This window comes from Verticillium alfalfae, genomic scaffold, assembly GCF_000150825.1.
Source record: "Verticillium alfalfae VaMs.102 supercont1.1 genomic scaffold, whole genome shotgun sequence".
Taxonomy (NCBI): domain Eukaryota; kingdom Fungi; phylum Ascomycota; class Sordariomycetes; order Glomerellales; family Plectosphaerellaceae; genus Verticillium; species Verticillium alfalfae.
In genome coordinates, this window is record NW_003315038.1 from 2,586,645 (window position 1) to 2,607,597 (window position 20,953).

At 57.0% G+C, this 20,953-nt stretch overlaps 7 protein-coding genes across 7 annotated transcripts in view; 3 read left to right on the forward strand and 4 right to left on the reverse strand.

Annotated features, from left to right (window-relative positions):
- VDBG_00793 (neuronal calcium sensor 1) overlaps positions 1-58 on the reverse strand; it is a gene marked incomplete at both ends in the record, with an annotated part of 1,121 nt that extends 1,063 nt beyond the window's left edge. Inside the window, one exon of the mRNA XM_003009065.1 lies at positions 48-58. Coding sequence (XP_003009111.1) covers positions 48-58 — 11 coding nt within the window. The remainder of the gene's footprint in view (positions 1-47) is intronic.
- A 1,531-nt stretch (positions 59-1,589) lies between these two features.
- Positions 1,590-2,507, reverse strand: VDBG_00794 (hemerythrin HHE cation binding domain-containing protein; the record flags this gene model as incomplete). The annotated part of the gene is made up of 3 exons (XM_003009066.1): positions 1,590-1,781; positions 1,844-2,341; positions 2,436-2,507. 3 exons carry the CDS (start codon positions 2,505-2,507, stop codon positions 1,590-1,592), a joined length of 762 nt encoding a protein of 253 aa, XP_003009112.1.
- A 1,408-nt stretch (positions 2,508-3,915) lies between these two features.
- On the reverse strand, positions 3,916-6,566 carry VDBG_00795 (cell division control protein; the record flags this gene model as incomplete). Its single annotated transcript, XM_003009067.1, has 3 exons — positions 3,916-4,648; positions 4,707-5,743; positions 5,799-6,566. 3 exons carry the CDS (start codon positions 6,564-6,566, stop codon positions 3,916-3,918), a joined length of 2,538 nt encoding a protein of 845 aa, XP_003009113.1.
- A 2,560-nt stretch (positions 6,567-9,126) lies between these two features.
- Positions 9,127-10,572, forward strand: VDBG_00796 (conserved hypothetical protein; the record flags this gene model as incomplete). Its single annotated transcript, XM_003009068.1, has 4 exons — positions 9,127-9,505; positions 9,566-9,773; positions 9,854-10,276; positions 10,401-10,572. 4 exons carry the CDS (start codon positions 9,127-9,129, stop codon positions 10,570-10,572), a joined length of 1,182 nt encoding a protein of 393 aa, XP_003009114.1.
- Positions 10,573-10,859: 287 nt separating this feature from the next.
- VDBG_00797 (conserved hypothetical protein) lies at positions 10,860-12,107 on the reverse strand (the record flags this gene model as incomplete). Its single annotated transcript, XM_003009069.1, has 3 exons — positions 10,860-11,307; positions 11,357-11,672; positions 11,996-12,107. The coding sequence occupies 3 exons, from the start codon at positions 12,105-12,107 to the stop codon at positions 10,860-10,862; spliced, it is 876 nt and encodes a 291-aa protein (XP_003009115.1).
- A 2,697-nt stretch (positions 12,108-14,804) lies between these two features.
- Positions 14,805-16,833, forward strand: VDBG_00798 (benzoate 4-monooxygenase cytochrome P450; the record flags this gene model as incomplete). Its single annotated transcript, XM_003009070.1, has 6 exons — positions 14,805-15,030; positions 15,293-15,489; positions 15,607-15,965; positions 16,039-16,051; positions 16,159-16,653; positions 16,717-16,833. The coding sequence occupies 6 exons, from the start codon at positions 14,805-14,807 to the stop codon at positions 16,831-16,833; spliced, it is 1,407 nt and encodes a 468-aa protein (XP_003009116.1).
- Positions 16,834-18,929: 2,096 nt separating this feature from the next.
- VDBG_00799 (glucoamylase P) lies at positions 18,930-20,859 on the forward strand (the record flags this gene model as incomplete). Its single annotated transcript, XM_003009071.1, has 2 exons — positions 18,930-19,125; positions 19,187-20,859. 2 exons carry the CDS (start codon positions 18,930-18,932, stop codon positions 20,857-20,859), a joined length of 1,869 nt encoding a protein of 622 aa, XP_003009117.1.
- Positions 20,860-20,953: the final 94 nt, after the last annotated feature.

Here is a 20,953-nt window from a genome sequence, read left to right on the forward strand (position 1 = left end):
TAGCAGGAAAGGGGGGGGGGGCGTGAGACAGCGCGAGGATTCCTTACGATTTGCCCATGGTTTGCGATGGCGGGGTAGTAGAATCAAGTCTCTCGAGAGGGTGGGGGAGGATGTGCGTGCGGTACTGGGGAGATGAGGGATCGCTGGGTGGAGGTTTTGGGGCGTCGTATGTCGTCGCGACGGTCGTCTAGGCGTGGTGGTTGTAGGTTGGGCGAACGGATTGGAGAGGCCGGAGGAGCAAGAAGGATCGCGGGATGGCTGCCCTCGGACGGTCGAGGCGACGGCGTCGGCGGATGGGAGTCGGGGTGACTTGGCGGCAGCAGTACTGGTACCAAGGAAACAAGGTACGCAGGTCAGGGTTCGTCAAATAAGGTGGCGGAGGGGTCAAGTCGTGGGTATCCTCTCGGAGGGTTGTCGTGCTTGGAAGAAACAGAGCCTTTGGGGGGAACAGCGTCGATTGAGGTGAAGGTGGAATCAGGTGTGCAAGGTGATGGGAAAATGACAGCAGGCAAGCCAATGCAGGTTCCAGCCTGGGTCCCTCTCGGGTTTGGTTGGTAACGGCGGTCCCGTCAAAAAGTTGAGGCAAGGCAAGGGAAGGCCGGAAGGTGCGCGTGACGAGACAAGGCGGGACTGGTGCTGGTGCTGGTGCTGGAGCTGGTCGTACTGAAGAGGAAGGGGAGGAGGAGGGGCGAGGAAGGGGGGGGGGGTTACCTTGGGTGTTAGTGCAGGGGGGCCCAGATCCCCGCCCACGCCGGCTGCTTGGAGGGCAATGGAAGCACCCGATGGCACTCCCTGACTGCACACTGCAACTACAGCCAGCCCGCTAGAATTACAGCGTCCCTGTCCCCTGGGTTCCTGTGAACAAAGGGGGCGCTAACGGGTTTCGACTAGAACCAAGGCTCGGGACCTGATGCACTCGAACGGCACCCTCGAGCAAGTGCGTGCCCAATGATGACCCGACAAGGTACGTATCCTTTGATTTGAGCAACGGTTCTTGCGACGTACGAGACGAGTAATGCGGATACGAAGTACCATGGAATCCGAGAGAACCAAGCAAAAGCCTCGCTGACAACCACTCGGTGCTCGTGGAAGCACAGCAAGGAGGAAGTTGCTCGAACAGGCACCCAAGTTGCACTCCCATGTTCAGAGAGAGCCAATCTTGTGTGGTGCGTATGCACCTGTCTGGACCAGGCTGCCTGCGTGAAACGCTCACATCCTCATCACCCTGATCACTCCCATCTCGCCAATCACCGTGTCCCACGCCAACACATCACACATCCCCGACCATCTCAGCTCTTCGACAAGGTCGTGCCCGGGGGCTCATATCATTCGTCCGACCCGTCTGTCGAGCGACTCGTCACTATTGGATGCCTCGCCAACCTTCCATGCTTGATGACATACATAGGCCAGGCCTGGACTCTTCTCGACTCGGGAGGGTTCGTCTGGCACCTTCTCAATCGTCGGCCTCGGTTTGAAACTGGAATGCCCCGATCTATGAACACCCGCTTAGCTGCATGCCAGCTTGGCGCCAGAACTCCACCCGATCTGTTCCTTGCTTTACCAGTGTTGCATCACCAGCCGTCCATCGCTCAAACGAAGGGCAGCTCCCGTCGCTTCATATTCGCGTCGCACGCCGAGAATCGCCACCATTGCTTGTTCGTCGGTATGAACCACCACTTGACGATCAACATGAAGAACCAAGGCAGCGGAGGCCAGCTTGCGGAAAACCCATTCTCAAATCCCTTCTCGTGATTCGTGAAGATGAGGGGGACAACGGTTGTCTGTTCATGACATTAGCGCGCCGGCACGAGAGAGCAGACGCGAGTCCAAGACGACGGCTTACCGCGTGCTCTGGGTCCTTAGTCGCCTTCAGGATCTCATCCATCGTCTTCTTGTACCACACACCCCACTCGGCCTTGTCCGCGTGTTCCTCATGCAACTTCACCAGCGTATCGATCTCATCTGTGAGATGTTGGTGCAGCACGTCTGCGAAAGAGTCGATGATCTGCTTGAACTTGAGGCCGTCATACTTTTCCTCCCCAGCGCTGACTCTTTCGAGATACGACTTGTACGATTCCATGCCGTCGTGGAATGCCTCGTGCTGTGCGACGTTGGCCTCCATCAACCCGGGCACGCCCGCCATCCTCTCGATGTCAGGGAAAATCATCGTCTCCTCCGTATGGTGGTGATGCGTCACGCCCTTGTGCCAGAGCCTGGCATACTGGACAAAGTCGTTGATGTCCTGCTGGGTGCCTCTGACGCCCACGTTGATGCACTGGAGGTAGATCGAGTTGATGATGCGCAGCAGGATATTGTGAACGATGATCATCTCCATAGCCATCTCCTTGGCGCCTTGGGCTTTCTCTCCATCCTGTTCACGGGGTTGGGCCTGTTAGTATTCTGCCATTCTCTGTCGGCGACCGTCACAGGCACACCTCGAGCTTGAGCTTTGAATTGCTGACGAGCGGGAAAGGGCCATCTGCCCATGGTTTCTGGCTCGTCACCATATTCTTCGGCTGTGTGGTCGAAAACTCAATTGCTGTGCGAGCAACAGCGGCAGCGATGAAGCAGAAGGTCTCGATGCTCGAGACCTGTTTTTGCGTACGGCAAGGGAAAGGAGAGTGCCAAGGTATGGAAATGGAAGTGACCGAAACGACCGACAAAAGCGCAGCACTCGTCTCTTTATCATCTCGCAGCGCGTCGACCGCCCCTCTCATCGTTGGCATGACCCTACATGGGAATTCGTACATGCATCTCTACGACATCTGCGCGGCCGTTGGTCAGCTTCGAGCCGCTGGCCCCTGACGATGGCTTAGTGCTGACAGCTGCTGTGCTTACCTGCGGGCTGTAGGGCTATGCCTGGGCCGAAACCCCTGTTCTCTACCCTGGCCTGGGATTCAATCATCGGGATCGAGGGACTGAGGGAGAACCTGTCCAGCAGCCATGAGAATAACGGCCTGGCGCCATATCGACCACATGATGTAGGCAGTAGCAACGGCTGCAAGCCTGGCGGCTCGAATACCGCCTATCGTCCATGATCTCCATTCCTGAGGCTTCTAATGATATAGGCTCCATGCTGAACCTACTGTGGCCTTTCAAAGAGACTTTTTGGGTCACAAATCCTTAAAGAGGCAGTAGACAGGGCTAGCCATTCAGAGTGGGCGAAATTACAGCTTAACACCAACAGAGGCGCGACAGCGTCTCAATATTACATAGATCCATGGTCAATCCCCCCACCGGGCCGATACTGGGAGTAGGAGCCTTGCCTTGCTGACATTTCTATGCACCTGATTCGCAGAGAACGGTTGCTGGCGCGCCACGTCGGACACTGAGTTGTGGCAGCCTCAATGTCGAGACCTCTCAGTTTTAGGGGGTGATTGGAGCATGTACGTGCATAGGATGCGTAGGGTGCATACAATACATTAAACATACGCGTATCTGCTTGGCGGGCAACATGGAAAACGCTGTCGCGATGCGGTGCTCTGTGGTGAGGCGCTTGGGTCTAGGCATCAACTGCAGTTCCGCCGCCACGAGACTGGATATGTATGTCTCAAGTACCTGAGATCACCGAACCAAGAGTGTTTCTTCTTTGGCATCTCCTCCATCATGAACGGTACAGGGCGGCCTTCTGCCTTTTGATCGTTCAAGGCCGTGTCTCTGAGGTGTTCTCAAACCACCATCCTTCGAAGCTACGCCACCGACCTGCATTCGACATCACTGGCGTTGACCTCAGCACGCACAGGAAACAGTATATCAGTGTTAAACTAGCTATTCGCACGCCATATGCCTCATGACCATCCAGAAAGTGCAGGAGTCCGTAAAACGAGTGCCTCCACCTGTCCTGATTCCCTCCCTAGCACTCATTGCGAAAGAACAAAACGCCTTCATTCATGACGACACCCTCCTCCCCCATGTTCAACCAACAACGGCCTTCATGCTGAGGCTCTCCAAAAATCCACCGAGATCCTCCTTGCGCACCTCGACAACGCAGTGCTCGAAACTGTCAATGCGCACCCGGGCGCTCGTCTCCGCCACGACTTCCTGAAACGCCGACCCGAACTTGTTCAGACCGTAGCCCCGTTCCTGGACCTTGTCTTCGTCAATGTCCTCTTCGTCCGACTCAGAGTCGGACGCCTCAGACTCCGTGTCGAGCTCGTCGTCCAGCTCATCCTCGTCTCCTTCTGCCTGCCGTGCCGCACGCTTCTCCTCCTTGATCTTAGCCTTGGCCGCCCGCGACTCTTCCCTCTTTTTTGCCTTCTCGTCTTTCGCCGCCTGGCGCTTCTTCGCGGCCTCGCGATCAAGGAAGGTCGTGTCTGGCCCGCCGCCACCACCAGTGCCGACGACGACGTAGACACCGCGCTTCTCGTTGAGGGACGCCACGACAAGGGGTGTGCCTCGGCCACCGTGCGAGAGGCGGCCCGTCGTGTCCTTTTCCTGCTCGACGAGCGCCTCGCCAACCCAGAGGGCGAGCTTGGTGAGGGCAGCGGGGTGTGTGAATAGGGGCACGTCGGGGCCATCTTTGACGACGCACATGCGGAAGGCGCGCAGGTGCTTGATCTGCTTCTTGTTGATTATGGAGGTGCCGGTGCGGTAGATGGCGCGGTGGAGCAGCTGAGCTGTAGGGAGGCCGGCCTTGAGTGCGTCGATGCTGCGGGTTGCGTAAGTCAGAGGATCAGACTGATTTTGTTCGCCATGGTCAGACTTACTTTTCGAGGGCATCGTAGGCGGACCAGAACCGCGCGATCCACTCATCGCCTTGTGCCTCGGTGTCGTCCACATCGGCGTCTTGCATCGGCTCAATGGCAGGCTTGGCCGCTTCCTCTCCCTGCTTCCCAACCTCGAGAATGGCACCAATGACGACACCGACATCCTGCGCACTCAGCGTGGCTCGCCAGCCCCAACTCCTGACGAAACCCCAGCCGTCCTTGGCACCTGCGCGATCTTTACCATCCGTATCCACCGACGGGACCATGTCGTCCAGATTGTATAATGAGGCGTATTTGAGCAGCTTGGTGCGAAGTTCCCGCTTGAGCATCATGTCCATGTGCGCATAGCTCTGCTTACACTGGACCAAGCTGACGCCCATCTTGGCAAGTAGCTTGTGCAGCCTCTTCATGCCCGTATCGCTCCATGTCTTGAGACGAGAGAACAGATAGGGAGAGTGCAGCATGCTGTCGTAGAGGCTCCAGTGCCGAATGAGGAGGAACTTGGGCTCCGGTGATAACCTGATGGACATGTCCTCTGGGCTTCGCGCCGTGGTCGGAATGACCCCCGTATTTTCCACGGCATTGCGACTGCCCACTTCTGGTGGGTTGAGTCGACGCACTTCGTCACGCAGTAGCTGGCGGATGCGGGCGCCGCGAACACCCATCCAGCCGGTACCCTGGCCACGGTCCGAGCTGCGAACGGGCACGGCGATGCCTGCCGATGATCGGCCGTATAGCTCCATTGATGTGACGCCAACAATACTGAGCCAAAGAAGGTCGTTATCTTCGCGGCCCAGCTCCGAGGCGAGCGAGTACATCATGGAAGATATTGGCTCAGAGAACGAGGCACCGATTTTGTAGTATTTCCGCAGGACGCGCTCGTTCTCCCTCCGCAGTCTGAGGAGCCTTCGACGGAGTGCCCTTGCAGAGGGGGCCTGTGCCGCTGAAGGGGGGTCGCTCGGCATGACGCTATCCTGGTCTCTGATGGACAGGAGTCCTCTTTGGGGGGGTCTTGAGGGCGATGGTATGGATGTAGACTGTGGGGTGGTGTCAGTTCCGTGTGCCAGTTCGCCAAGTTCTTGTCCCACTTACAGAATTACTTCGCCTCCGTTGAGCTGGGCGGTCGTCCTCGTCACTCGACATTTCCTCCTCTCGATCTGACCAGCTTTTTCTCTTTTGCCCTGTGCGAGCAGACTCTTCAGAAAATAGGTCTTCGTCTTCTCCATCATCACTCTCACCCAATTCCTCCCCGTCATCTTCCACGTCTGGCATGTCAAGGAGGGCGATGTAGGCATCTCGCTCCGTTGCCAGGCTGTCTTCGATATCTCCATCGTCGAGGACCACGATACCGCCCTTGCCAGGGGTATATGTCCGGTCGATGCGGCCTGCCTTGACACCATTGGGACACCTCGTTGACAGCGGGACTGTGTCGTCGTCAGTCGCTTCCAAGGGAAAGCCGCCGAAGACGTTGCCCAGGTTCCACGGCCGGTGCGAGTCGATGACCCAGACCTCGACGCCGGAGAAGGTCGCTTCGTCGCCCTCGGGTTCCAGGCCAAGCAGAGAACCCAAATCAACCATGCCGCCCACGCCGAGACTGACAACGACACCGCCGCTGCCGCCATTGGACTCCATCATGGGCAGGACCAGGTCCCTGCCGGCCCGTTCAAGGTCAGCATAGCCGGAGATGGGTTGGATCTTGTGGGGGATATAGTCGTGCTTCAGCAGTCGAGTAAGAATACGGCAGGCACAGAGTGCGTCGGGCTCGAGGGCGACAAGAATGAGGACAGGAGGCGAGAGAGGGTGTCGGGTATTCTGGAGGTGGAGGTAGAGTTTCGATATGAGGGAGCGCGGTAGATACATGGCTAGAAAGATCTAGACGCGTTGCCTCGGCCGTCACGTTTGCGGACTCATGGATCGAAGTAGTTGAGCGGTCTCGTTTCTGAACTGGTTTCGAAGGAGCAGAGATCGAGTTGCGCTGTCAATGGCGTGTGGCTTCAGCGGAACCGAGTCGTGCTGTGCCGGTGGTGGTCGGTCCGAGCGGATACTCAAGGAACACACAACGCTGGTAGGGGTCAAGACCCGAGGTAGAAGTTCGTCTCGACAGACCGACGGTGGTAGTGATCAAAAGAAATAAAGTTCTACGGCAGTGGTTTGCGGACGTGTGTAGTGGGATGTTGGTGGAGAGGATAGGCAGAGTAAGGTATAGCACGGTAGGGTGTGAAAGTCACTACAGGACCGGGAACTCGAAAGTGGTGTTGTGAGAGACCCACAGTCGCGCTCGACGCGGTTTGCTTCATTGGTTTTGACGCGACAAGTGCTAGTGATGCGCCAGGACCAGCACGACGAGCAAGGTACGTACCGTTGGCTGGGGACTGGAGCCGCACCGTGTATTTGGCGGTGCATTCCACAACATGGCACTGTCTCTCGATGCCCCCCATATCTTTAAGATGCCATGGTAGCCATTGCGTCTGCGATCGTGATGAATCCTACCCGAGATCTTCCTAGGGGTGGGGGGGAACGTAGAGATGACCTCGCGCATGAGCCGTTGCCTCGGAACCCCATAGGGCAGCCCTCTTGCGGGCGATGCATTCGACGCCAAAGCCACACTCTGAAGGACATAAAATTTAGATGCCATTGCATCTGTTAGGCAGGTCAAAGGTAATCAAAGACAGAGCCGTACATGTCTGTCCTGACGTATTCACTTACAGCCTGTCCATACCTTGAGCTTATGAGCAAGCTATCTATGGGACATGGGCACAAGGCTATGTCCCGCCAACGCTCTCGTAGTTACTTGGTGCCAGGCATGGCCGGCTAGTGTCAGAGCACGGTTCACTCTAGCAAAGAGTCTCATCTGAACCTCCTAGTGCCATACTGAAGCATGTTCAGAGTACGCGCAGGGAGATTCCACCGGCTTTCAGGCGCGGCTTCAGGTGATTGAGCAAGGCACAAAGACAGGTTAGGAAAGCAATACGAGGTTCGGGATGCTTAGGTACCTTACCTTAGGTACCTTAGGCACCTAGGTATACCTAGGTAGGTAGGTACCTAGGTAAGGTACGGTAGGTAGTCGCCATGCAAGACGTCGATGCTGACTACAGCACGACCGGCCACTGAGACAGCCTGCCAACAAGGCGCGCTGGCCGGCATCAGGTCTCTGGGAGCGTGGCGGCAGGCACAGCCCATGGCTGCTTCTAAGGTACCTCACCTAGGTACCTAGGTAGGTAGGTACATGTCTAGGTACCTAGGTAGGTAGGTACATGGTTAGTAACTCCACAGGGGCAGCTCCTGACAGCGCACTGCACTACGATACCAGCCCAGCACCGGCCGAGTACCGGCTCAGCGAGCTGAGGGGATCTGCCACGCCCCTAGGCATGCGCGAATCTTTCCTTCCTTTTCCAGTGCTAGGCTCACGGTAAGACGTCCAGAGCCATCCATCAAATTTGTGCCAATCCCTCTTCTCCTGCTCCCGCTTTTACCTCCTGGCCTCACAGGGAGAAACAGGAGAAACAGGAGAAACCTAAGGACCATTGACGCCTGCTCCGATCCCGGTTCGTACACGTCACCCGGCATCGCATGCTGCACTCCTGCGATTCGCCTTTTCTGACCGTGAATAAAAGCTTCGGAGGCTGGCGGCAGGTGGCGGGGAGACGACGTGATCCATCCGAAAGCCAAGCAAGGCCCTCGCTACCGACGATCGCCATCCTTGACATGCTTGCCAGCAGCAGTAGTAGTAATACTACCTTGGTCCCGCAGCAGCCCACCACTCGCCAGTGACAACTGACAACTGATACTGACATTTCTCCCTGCATGAACGACCTGAGCATGAGCCTTGGACGGAACCAGTCCCCCGGGCGCTGTCATATACCTACTGTAAGTATCTTTTTACCTTATTGCTTTTTCTCCATGATTTGTCAACGCCGAAAGCCCGAAATCCGGGCTCCTGGACCATCTCCCCTTGGCGCCGTCTTTTTGCCTTTCGGCACGACACACTGCCCGCGCGACAGTCGTCGTGCGCCGGGAGTGTGGTTTTTTTTTTCTGGCCACGCGAATGATGGAGCTCAAACGAACGCTACGCTAGCATTTGACAGCTTCTCCACCACCCCCGAGAACCTTGACAGACTTGCCATCCGCCTGACTGATCCCTGCCGTTTTCATCTAGTGAGTTGGGTGAGCCTTCAAGCGCGGTCTGCCGCCGTATCAGGTCCACGGCTGCGTACCTAGGTAGGAGAAAGGGGGCGAGCCTCGCGCGAGTCCAACGCCCTCCAAAAGGTGACAAGAGGCCTCGTTGCTGCAACCGGCCTGTGAGCCCCCGTCCTGTAGCCATGGAGTCGGGTTCCAGTGGGTATGACAATGACAGCGAGCCCATTGAGCCTGCGCCCCTCGACATGCTCGAGGACCACGACTTTCACCGGCTTTTCCGACTATGGGACGTCACTCGGGGACCTCCGGTTTCACCTCGCTGGCCTCCTACGTCCTGCGTCACTCCCATCAAGAAGGGCCGGTGGCGTCTTGCCCCTCCTTCATCCCCACCCCCCGTGACGGCGCGCCTCATCGGGGTACGCTTGTGCTCCCCCATCGGCAGGTGGGGGTTTACTGGACGAGCACTCTGCTCAGGCGCTACCAGTCCTTCCGGCCGGGCGAGTACCCCATCCCCAACGACGACATCGAGCAAGAGCGAGAGGAGATGAAGCACCAGATGATCAAGAGACTCTTTGACGGCAATGACTACCTCGCCCCCATCGGCGATCACCCGCAAAGGATCCTCGACATCGGGACAGGCGTCGGCTTATGGGCCATTGACGGTACAGCTGCCTGGTGAGCCCTCTCGGAGGCATGGGTACGTGCTGACATGACAATGACAGTGGCCGATAAGTTTCCCAGTGCCCAGGTCATCGGCGTCGACATCACGCCGATCCAGACGAGCTGCATACCGCACAATGTCATATGGAGGATAGACGACATTCAGAACACCACCTGGGACCCTCCATATGCCAACCTTGACTTTGTTCACCTTCGATCCGTCACAGTCATCTTGTCTGATCCAGTGGGCGTGCTGGAATCGACGTTCAAGTATGCACGAAAACCCCTCCAGCCACTGCCCTCAACGAACCACGTAAACCATGAGCGTCCGGCTAACCAGGGAAAATCAGACACCTCAACCCGGGGGGCTGGGTTGAGCTTCAGGATGTTGGATCCAACATCTTTTGTGACGATGACACCATGCCGTCAAACCACCCAATGCTCCATTTCATGGATCGCTTCGTCAACATGTTCGGTCCCGCTCACCGATGCAGTCTTGGCATCATGTCCACCATTCATGAAGATCTCGAGCGCATCGGCTTCACGCATATCCACGTACGCCGGCACAAGATGCCCATCGGAGCGTGGGCCAAGGATAGAAAGCGCCGCGAGATCGGTCTCTTCATGAGCAAGCACGTTCTCTGGCAACTGGTGCGTGCCGTGCTCGTCAAGTGGCCGGAGATGGGCCTCCAGTCGAAACAGGAGGCTGAGGTCTTGGAGCACGAGATCAGAAAAGCCTTCGAAGACCCTGGAATTCACGCCTACCTTCCGTGGTACTCAGTGTGGGCACAAAAGCCGTACACATGACGGACGAAACGGACCCCTCCCGCCGCCCTGTGCGTGCTCTGCTCCAAAAGTGCCAACTGCTCAGAACGGCGCTGCTGATTCCCTTCACAGCTACCAGTCGGGTGTCTTTCTGACGCCACCCTCACCGGCGATTGTGTACCGACGCCTTCCGACAGACACATGCGAGGACGCACTGAACGGGCGAAGAGCGGCAGTTGATAGTGGCGCGGTGGGCGGCGACAGCCTTCATCTGCCGGGGTCTGAACGGCTGCGGGCGGGCTAGATGTAGCCAGAACTCCAACGCCTCACCGTCTGAAGAGAGTCCACTCGGCCGCAAATTACATGCTGGGGACGCACAGCGTACGGCATTTCGCGTCTGGGTGGACATGAACACACTGTCTGTCACCTGGGCCGAGCGCTGCCGAACCGTCGCATGTTTGTATGCCGCTTTGCCGACGTTTGGGGGTATCCATGGGCAATGCTTCTGAGAGAACCTTGGATACCACGAACTACTTGCGCCATCCACAAATCACGCCATCCCAGCCATCGTCTGGAAGCTCTCTTCTTGTCCTATGGTTTCCTGCCATACGTCACATAAATCTCGAAGTAGCCATGGTTCCTGAGGTCCCTCCACTCAGCAATCACCCTTGCGATGAATTCCCAGACTTCTTCCTTTTTCCAGCCCAGGAAACGCGTGAACAGCGCGAGCATGATCGACTCGAGACCAAAGACGAAATTGGCTTCAGTCCACTCGCCCAATGTCTTATATCTGACATCTTTTGGCCATTGATTAATCGGCCACTTGTACGGTATTCGAACAATGTCGACGAAACCCGCTGCCGACATCATTTCCGCCGCCCTGTCGCATAGATCGAGTCGGAAACCCGAGAGAGTGCCAGCCTCCATCATCAGCTCGTTCCACCGACCAAGATCTGACTGTGGAGCAATAGTGTCATCGTCACATTTCATCGGAAAATTGATGTCCTGACATTCAACCCAGCCGCCAGGATTGAGGTTCCTGAGATGATGTCAATTTCGTCGTCTAACCGTTGGATTGCACAACTCACTCAAAGGCTTGCCGATAAAAGTTGGGCCAGTCCCGAAAGGCACCTGTCATCATCATGGAATGAATGTAATCGAAATTTCTGGAGAAGCTCCACTCCTCTTCCAGGTCGTCGATTTCGTAATGGACATTGGGTGGTGTACTGATGCAGTCAGTATCATAGCCGCCGAGGGCGCGCTGGTGCACGCACAAACCGGGCTGCACGGGAGACAAATCCACGCCTATTACTTCCGACTCTGGGTGTTCTTCGCCTATCCCTCTGTGAGCGAAGGTCTCCGAACGTCCTCGAAGACACGTACCAAAGTCCAAAGCCCATATCCCTGGTCAGGTGTCAATCTCAACGCAGCGTTATGTATTCTTGGCAAAGCATGGCTACCCACCAACTCCACATCCCACATCCAGGACCCGGTGCGGCCGACATATCGGGGCAAAGCTCAGCCGATTGTCGAATGTGAGCTGGCACAATTGGTATTGGAATGCTTCAGTTTTGGTCAGAGAATTGGCCAACGGTCCATGACCTTGAGAAATTTTCCATACTTTGCCGGTCGAGCTCCTCCTGGCCGCCATGTTAGCTACACCCACAGTATAGATGTGTGTGCCAACAGGTCTTTTACTATGATGGCTGGCATCGCCAAATCCTTACCTGATCCGTAGGCAATACATACTTGCCATCCTTGTAGCCGTGATATATGCGGCCATTCTCTTCTCTTGCGCGGACGATGCTCGACCTTAAGGAAGCCGTCGACGATGGCCATGTTTCCGACTAGATTGTTAGCTTACCAAGGATGATCCAGATACGAATGTACAAGAGTATCACACTGACATCGCCCAAGGCCGAATCGACATCGCTATTGTCGAGGATGCTGTTCACATCCTGCGCATCAATATTCTGTGTCCCGGTATCAGTGGACAGGCCAAAGTCATAAGGTCAGCAGAGCCGTGGCGCCGTCTCCCACCTCATCTGGCTCCAAATTCAAATAGATAGCATCTGCCCTGGACGGGCGGACGTTGTCCATAGAGGCCTCGTTCTCCGGCAGAGACTCATCCAGATCCATGGCTGGTTTGGCTGGTTCGCAGTCTCGCTAGGGCCGGATCGACTACTGGACTGCTAGATAAGCGGTACCTGTCGGTTGCAGCAGCGTACATTTGACCCTGGAATAGTCGAATCGCGGCCGGGGCAGGATGCAGTCGAGCAGTCACCAGCAAATCAGGACGAAATATTCAGGAAAGGGAAAACTAGGCCGATATTTGAGTCTTCAAATGTACTTCCGACCGTACCTCAATCCGGTGCGATCATACCATGTTCAAGACGGCCTCTTCGCGCCGTCGAGGGTACGAAGCAGCTGCTGTGGCCAGTCTGTGGCAAGTCATTGCCATGTTGAACCATTTGGAGTGAAGATTAGGCAAGACAGGCGAGACAGGCAGGGAAGGGGATGGGCCACACAAACTGACGAGCAAGTTGCTGTGTCACTTTGGCAACTTGGAGAAGGGAGAAGAAGGTGCGGAAAGGATAGCTGGGTGGGAAGGTGTGAGAAGGTTCGGCTGGAGGTCGCACAAGGTGGCAGCATTCTGCTGTCGCTCGGGATGAACCAGGAAAATGCGTCGTATGCAGGCAGCCTTTCTATCTGTTGGGCGTCATGCCACCTGTCAAGCATGCGGATGAGAACGCCTTTCGGAACGTGATGTCGTCTGAATTTGCTGTCCTAGACCGTGTCTAGCACGTCGACAGCCACTTGAGTTTCGCCTTCCTCTATAATTCCGCAGTCGAATGGTCAAGGTGGCCAGCACCAGGCTGTCCAGGGATCTGCCGTCGCCACCGCCAACGGCGGGTATTGTTTGCCAACGGAAGCAATGAAGGGACCAGTACGGCTTCCGACTCGCACTAGAGCCCAACTCGGTGCAGCAGCGTGATTGCGCGTCGATTGGATCAGGTCCGGGTTGTTGCATATCATAAAATCTGACGACAGCAAAGGAAGGCCGAGCTGGTGCTGTTGGTGGTCATTGTCACCGACGCTACTGCTTGCTGCGTTGGCCTACCATGGTAGAGATTATGCAGCACGGCATCTGGTTCGGAGAGCCTTGACATGCCTGCTGTGGATGTAACGAGAAAAGCTCCCACCCAGCTGCAGCATGGACGCTGTGGCCCCTTGCCGTTGGACCATTCGCCGGCTTGCCGAATGATGCGGGCTGGCTAGCAAACATGGGACTATGCAGCTACTGCCGATACTTGTATGAAAAATGCACGCTCGTGTAGTTATCTGCAGAGCAACCGCACCCACTGGAGCTCGGATTCTCACGTCGAGAGTCACAGCACATGGAGTCTAGGCCTATCATCCATCGTAGGACTGGCCGTCCTCGGGTGTATTTTCTCGTCTCCCAAGCAGTCAAAGTGTCGTGATGGTGGCAGACGAGACAGGCCGTTGGCTGTGTGCATGGGCAGGCTGTCGATGTTGCATCAACTTCGGAACGGCATGGTTTTTCTCTGATGCAATCCTGAGCCTATTACCGGTCGATCCCAGGCCAGTCAGTAAGGGCTTGACGTGTTGGGTCGAGAGTGTTCCAGCTGCCGGACTGATTGGACATCCCTTGGAGTCAACTTTTCAACGAGTTGGGTATGTTGTTTGAGCCAAGGAAATGGCGACCTTGGATCGATAACTTCAGGCACACCTTCGGTTGGGGGCTCTTCCTTCTGCGGTTCCCGTCTGCTTGGTAACCATCTCGGCTGGTCGATTCTGGCCCAGCTTGTCAGGTGCAGGCGCGTTGTAAATGATGTTGCTCCTTCTGCAGAAGAGGGTTAAGATAGCCAGTCACGTACGCGGCTTCCTGAGCACTTTGTTGCTAGTCGGCCATTCTTCACATCCTGAATGATCTCTTCAATATCAAATTTGACCAGGATTTAATCTTCTTCTACCTTGGTCTACCTTCCCTGCCTACCTAGGTACCTTGACACCAGGGCAGCCTCTGCCAATCGAGGCATCGCCGGGTCGTACGGTTCCGCTCCTGCCCGGCTCAGGAGAATACCTTAATGCCAATAAGGCGTCTCCCTCACATTCACCTCGCCTTGCCTGTGTTGGCAACAAGAGTAGGGCACGCGCAGAGAAAGAGCCTACCCGATTCTCTGAAGGCTGCGTACTTTTACTGTCTCTTTTCCCTCCCCCGCCCACACGCTTCAACTCGTGATCCAGGTCTTCATGACACCTTGGCCTATGCTACCTCCTCATTCAACCCTGATCTTTCCCTACGAACACCTACACAAGACATCTCTGTCCCCCGCCACGGGGCAGCAAACATTTGCGAGCGACAGCTCGGAGCCGCCACCACCAACAACCTTTGCGCTCACGGCATATAAACGGTCTACAGCTACCGGAGAGATAAGACAAAAGAGACAAGCAAGACGATACTAGACGAGACAGGGCGGTATTTGCCGGCAGGAAAGACACACTCCTAGCACTATGGCGTTCTCCGGTACGGCTGTCCCAGGCCCGCACTTGTTGACCTTGTCGCTGCTCGTCGGCGCAGGCATGCTACTGTCCCTCCTCGCACATGTTTACTGGGCCTGGTACCGCCTCAGACACATTCCCGGGCCACGATGGGCTGCCTTCAGCAAATGGTGGATGCTACGTAACACACTGAGTGGGAAGATGCATCTTGCGCTGAAGCGAGCCTGTGATGAATACGGTATGTCAACCAGATCAAGTAAGAGGAAAGTGGAAGAGGAAACTCCCGCCTGGGACGATGGAGATTGGGCAAAGGACCACGGACACGAACGCTGTAGTTGCTGCCCAGTATGGCCCAGAGGTGTCCAGCAGGGGGAAGGAGGCCGCACCCAATATCAACACATCTACAGTATAGGGGGGGGGGATGACAGGCTCCTCTTTGTTTCGCTTTGCTTCATCGCTTTCGCCAGGCTGACCACAAGGGGTGCGCCATCTGGCCGTAGGTCCGGTCGTCCGCATCGGTCCCAACGACTTGGTAACCAATGACTCGGAGATCTTGCGCCGCATGTGGGCGGTACGCTCGCCATACCGCAAGGGCGACTTTTACGACGCTATCAGGCTCGACCCGACCAAGGACAACATCATTTCCATGCGCGACGATCATGCACACAACGAACTCCGTGCCAAAGTGGCCATTGGCGTTAGTACCGCCCCTGTACTGTTGGACACCGGGTCTTCTCTATTTCCCATTCTGCGTTGCTTTGCTCGTCAAGGGCGACTGCCTACCCTCTCAGCAATATGACTGATCATTTCCTAGTATTCGGGCAAAGAGAACGAGTTCCTAGAGACAGCCATCGACGTGCAGATGCTGTCGTTGGTACGGTTGATCGAGGAACGGTACCTTTCGACGTCTGGTGTCTTCCGTCCCATGGACTTTGCGAGCAAGATGCAGTACCTGACCCTCGACATCATCACATCGCTGGCCTTTGGCGAGTGTTTTGGCTACCTCTCGCAAGACAAGGACGTGCACAACTACATCCAAATCACCGAAGAGAGCATGCCCGTCATGATGACCTTGTCAGTATTGCCCAGCCTAGCCGCTATTATGCAATCTCCCTTCTTTCGACGTGCCATGCCCTCGGAGCACGACCGTGTGGGTCTGGGCAAATTCATAGCGTAGGTTTGGCCTCCTTTCCATTCTGCCTCCAAGGCTAAAAGTAGACAAACGATGCTGACCCTGAAACAACAGCGTGGCCAAGAAGGTAGTTGCTGAGCGCATTCCTCCGGCAAGGTTCAAAGGGACATGCTCGGCTCGTTCCTAGCCCATGGGCTTACCCCTGAGGAAGCTGAGGGTGAGGCACTTGTACAGGTTCTCGCCGGCTCGGACACAACCGCCACAGCCATGCGCATGACCATGGTCTATCTCATGACGACGCCCACAGCCTACAATGCCCTCGCCAAGGAGGTACGCGACGCATGTGACAGAAGTCTCCTATCAGTACCTGTCCAGGACGCCGAGGCGCGAAGGCTTCCCTATCTTCAGGCCACCATCCGTGAGGGCCTCCGTGTATTCCCACCCGTCACGGGCCTCATGTCGGTAGCAGTACCACGTGGAGGCGATGTCATGCACGGTATGAGCATCCCGGAGGGCACGCAGATCGGATGGTCAGCCTTCGGAGTGCTCCGCAGCAAGGCTGTCTTCGGCCCAGATGCCGACACGTTCAGACCAGAGCGTTGGCTGGAGGCGGGTGACGAGGAGCTCAAGGCGATGACAGCGCAATGGGAGCTGGTGTTCAAATACGGAAAGTGGCAGTGTCTCGGCAAGACTGTGGCACTGCTTGATCTGAACAAGATCTTCGTCGAGGTTGGTTCGCACATGATCGGTGGGGACTTACAGAAACGATGATATGCTGACGATGTGTTGCAGCTTCTTCGTCGCTTTGACTTTTCGCTGATCGACCCCATTGAGCCGATGAAGTCATACTCAGCTGGTATTTTCATTCAGTCGAACCTGATGGTCAAGGTTGTTGGTCGTGGCCCATGAGTGCTAAGGAGAAGTCTGCATCGAGCTCACACTCCCCCTTTCCCCCCTTCGTCTTGTTTTCTTTTCTGCTCTGTCTGTCATGTCTTCTTCTTGGCTCTTTCGATGCGGGCTAGTGTTTTCTGAATGTTCTGCTTCACAGCATGTCGGGCAAAAGTCTTCTGGTCGACCTGGCTGGTCTGCTCTTGCCCCTGTCATTGAGGGGCTCCGACCAGTCCAGGCTGTTTCTCCCTTCTTTTGCGTTAGCTTGGGTGGAATCCTGGGCAGCCTTCGATGGCAACGGCTCTCTCGACCCAGCATAGCATGCCTGACGGGGCAAAGAATCGGAAAGGAGCCGAATGGTACTAGGATATGAAATTGCAGACAGTTTTGGGTTCGGTGGGAGACAAAGCAGGATACGGTGGATGATTGCTGCTGGCCGGTTCCAACATGATGGCTCTGGATTAGGAGCTAAGGAAACCTGGTGGCAATGTCGTCTATGTCAGAGCGTAGGAGGAGATCGTCGTCTGTTCTTGCATCACTGCGCTTAGATTGCAGCCTCAATAGGAATCTTTCTCGTGCGCCACACGATCAGATGAACGGGTGAAGAAATGGCCGGCAAGGACAAGTGACTGTTCGTCAAGTTGCGTGCACCAGTGGAGGCTGGTCACTACGTTAGCTCGTGGGCAGAAAGAGGCCGTGAGAGATTGGTTCCCTCAGGGGGAAGGTGGGCGCACACATGGCCGGGGAATTGCTCGGGGGCTTTGAAGCTGGGGACGATTGAGGTCACATGCAGATTCTGGGGAGTTTTTTTCTATTTTCTCTCTCCCTCCCGTCCTGGGAGAGCTTTCTCGTTTGGTGCTGGTGCTGGTGCCGATGCTGGGTAAATTGAGGAGGAGCCGGTATTTGGCCGTTGCAGACGATGACCGGGATATGGCCGTGGATTTGCACGAGGTTGAGGGTGATGTGAGTGGTCAATGCAGGCGATCGTCTGATGTAGCTCGTCGTCCCAAGAGCTTAGTACCATGGAGGCCAAGCTGCGGGCAAGGGGTATGGGGGAGAAGATGTGGTGATGAGGGGGGGGAGGGGGCTACCACGGTGGAAAAGGCCGCGAGGGGGATGAGGTTCCCCAGGATCCCCGCAGTCGCTAAGAGGTATCCATGACGTAGGCACAGGTACAGGCACAGGCACAGGCTTGTTAGGGAGGTGGGAGCACCGTCCAAGCCCTACACGGGCTTCTTCGCCCAGCGTCTTCAGGCCTCGCCTCACCTGCTAAGACGGCTCGTCAAGGGCGCTAGCTGGGGCAGTTGGCAACAAGCATTCAGGAGGGGAGAGCTACCCAAGCCCCCCTCCCCTTCTCCTCCCCCGCAGCGCCGCGGCCAGACTCCTCCCCACAATAACGCCATGGTCGGGCCGTGGTGGTGCAGCCTCCTTCCTTTCCATCCAAGTCACTCCTGCTGTTTGTTCCCTGGCCTGCTGCGCTTGCCTTCTCCTGACTTCCTGGCCTGGTCTTGGCTTCCGGAGCACACCAGCTGAGGGGAGTTAGCTTTCATCTGCTCAGCCTCTTACCAACCGCTTCGTGCTGTACAGCCTAGTATGACAAGTCTGTTAGCAACACGGCGTGTTGATGCTCATGCCGCTCGAGGTACCATCTTTTTGGCCTACTATCTTGGCGCTGGGCCACTTATGTCAAATGGAGCAAGGCGTCGGCCGTTGACGCCGGCCCACGGCTTGCCATGCCCCCATGACCATGCAGCCGTTACAGTAACCCCAGGCACTTCGAATTGAACCACCCTCTGCGGTACCTCGGCGGAACACCTCACCTCCGCTAGGCTCCGCTATTATGTGTTGATTTGCCAAGGATCACGGACATGGACCATGGACCATGAGCCATGAGCCCTGGGCAGTTCTTTCGTCCCGACTTCTTGGCCCCGACCTGGCCCTAGCTGAAGCCTCACATGCATGGCCCCAGGTTGGATACCAAAATGGTCACCTTCAGTGCCTCGCGTAGGTATATATAGATGGCTTGATCATCATGACCCCTAAACACTCCCACGTGGGTTCCCTCCTTCTCAGACATTGTGCATAGCTTCAACCAAGGCCTTCTCTCCGACTGAATCATGGTCTCTCTCCGCTCCCAGCTTCTGGCCCTGGCCGCTGCCCTGGCCATCCCCGCCGTCTCTGGCCAGGACCTCGAGGACTTCATCGCCAAGCAGCGCCCTCTGTCACTGACCAATGTTCTCAACAACCTTGGTGCCGCTGCCGGCGCCGCCCCCGGCCTGGTCATCGCAAGCCCCTCCAAGACCGACCCTCCCTGTAAGTAGGAGCCATGGATGGCCATGTTTGGAGGTTTCGTTGCTGACGGTTCGGCCACTAGACTACTACACTTGGACCCGTGACTCGGCCTTGACCTTCAAGATGCTCATCGACGAGTTCATCCACGACCCTGTCGCCAACGCCAACCTCGAGAAGCACATTCGTGACTACCTTCGCGCCCAGGCCATCCTCCAGACTGTCGCCAACCCCTCCGGCGCCCTGCTGCCCTCCGGCCGCGGTCTCGGCGAGGCTAAGTACGAGGTTGACGGCTCACGCTTCAATGGCGCCTGGGGTCGCCCACAGAGGGATGGACCTCCTCTGCGCGCCGTCGCCCTCATCACCTGGGCCAACTGGCTCGCCGATTCGGGCGACGAGGGCGAGGAAGAGGCGAGGGACATCGTCTGGCCCGTCATTGCCAACGATCTCGCCTACACTGGACAGTACTGGAACTCAACCGGCTTCGACCTCTGGGAGGAGGTCTCCGGCTCCAGCTTCTTCACCACCCAGGCTCAGTACCGCGCTCTGATCGAGGGTGCCGAGCTCGCTGAGCGCCTCAACACGACGTGCGGCGCCGCCTGCGACGAGGCCCCTGCCGTCGGCTGCTTCCTCAACTCAGACAGCTACTGGAACGGCCGTCACCACATTGCCAACATCAACACCAACACCCAGCGCTCCGGAAAGGACGCCAACACCATGCTCGGCGCCAACGCCGCCTTTGATATTGCCGCCTCCTGCGACAGTGCCACCATTCAGCCCTGCCACCCTCGCGCCCTGGCGTCTTTCAAGCAGTGGGTTGACGCCTGGCGTGATCCTGCCGAATACCCCATCAACGAGGGTATCCCCAGCAACGAGGGCATTGCCATCGGCCGCTACACTGAGGACATCTACTACAACGGCAACCCTTGGTACCTCATCACTCTTGGTGCTGGCGAGTTCCTTTTCAACGCCGCCCACCAGTGGAAGGCCCACGGCTACATCACCATTGACAGCACCTCCCTGCCCTTCTTCCAGGATCTCTGTCCCGAGGCCAAGGTTGGTACCTTCAAGCGCCCCTGCTCCAAGAACCCCAAGGCTCCCTTCAACGTCATTGTCGAAGCTGCCAACCGCTACGGCGATTCGTTCCTCGCCGTCGCTCAAAAGTACACCCCGGCCGACGGCTCCCTCGCCGAGCAGTACAACCGTGACCCTCCCTTCGAGCCCCAGAGCGCCCGCGACCTGACCTGGTCCTACGCCGCCTTTGTCACCGCCGCCGCCCGCCGCGCCGGCGAGTTCCCTCCCACTTGGGTCCCTGCCAACCTGCCCATCCCCTCGACCTGCGCCGCCTCGTCCGCGCGGGGCACCTATGCCCCTGCCACCGCCGCTGGTGCGCCCGACCTTGGCGAGGTCCCCTGCGCTGCGCCCGTCACCTTCCGTGTCGACGCCAGGACCTACTACGGCGAGGACATCTACGTCGTCGGCGGTGCGCCGTCTCTCGGCAACTGGAACGTCGAGAACGCCCAGCCCCTGACCGCCGACGGCTACACCGACGCCCGGCCGCTCTGGGCCATTGACGTCGACCTCGACGCCGCGGGCCAGACCGTCACCTACCAGTTTGTGCGCAGGCAAAACTGCGGCCAAGGCTACATTTACGAGACGGTCAACAGGACCGTCGACGTGCCGGCGTGCGGTGTCACGACGCCGACCGTCCTCGAGGCCACGTGGACTGGCCCCGTGGGTACACCCGGAAATTGCTAGAGAGCAGGAAAACGATGCCGTGAATGGGCACGGGAAAAATGTCATAATTTTCGCATGAGAGCACGGAAATAACGTTTACATGTCGCGCCGACCC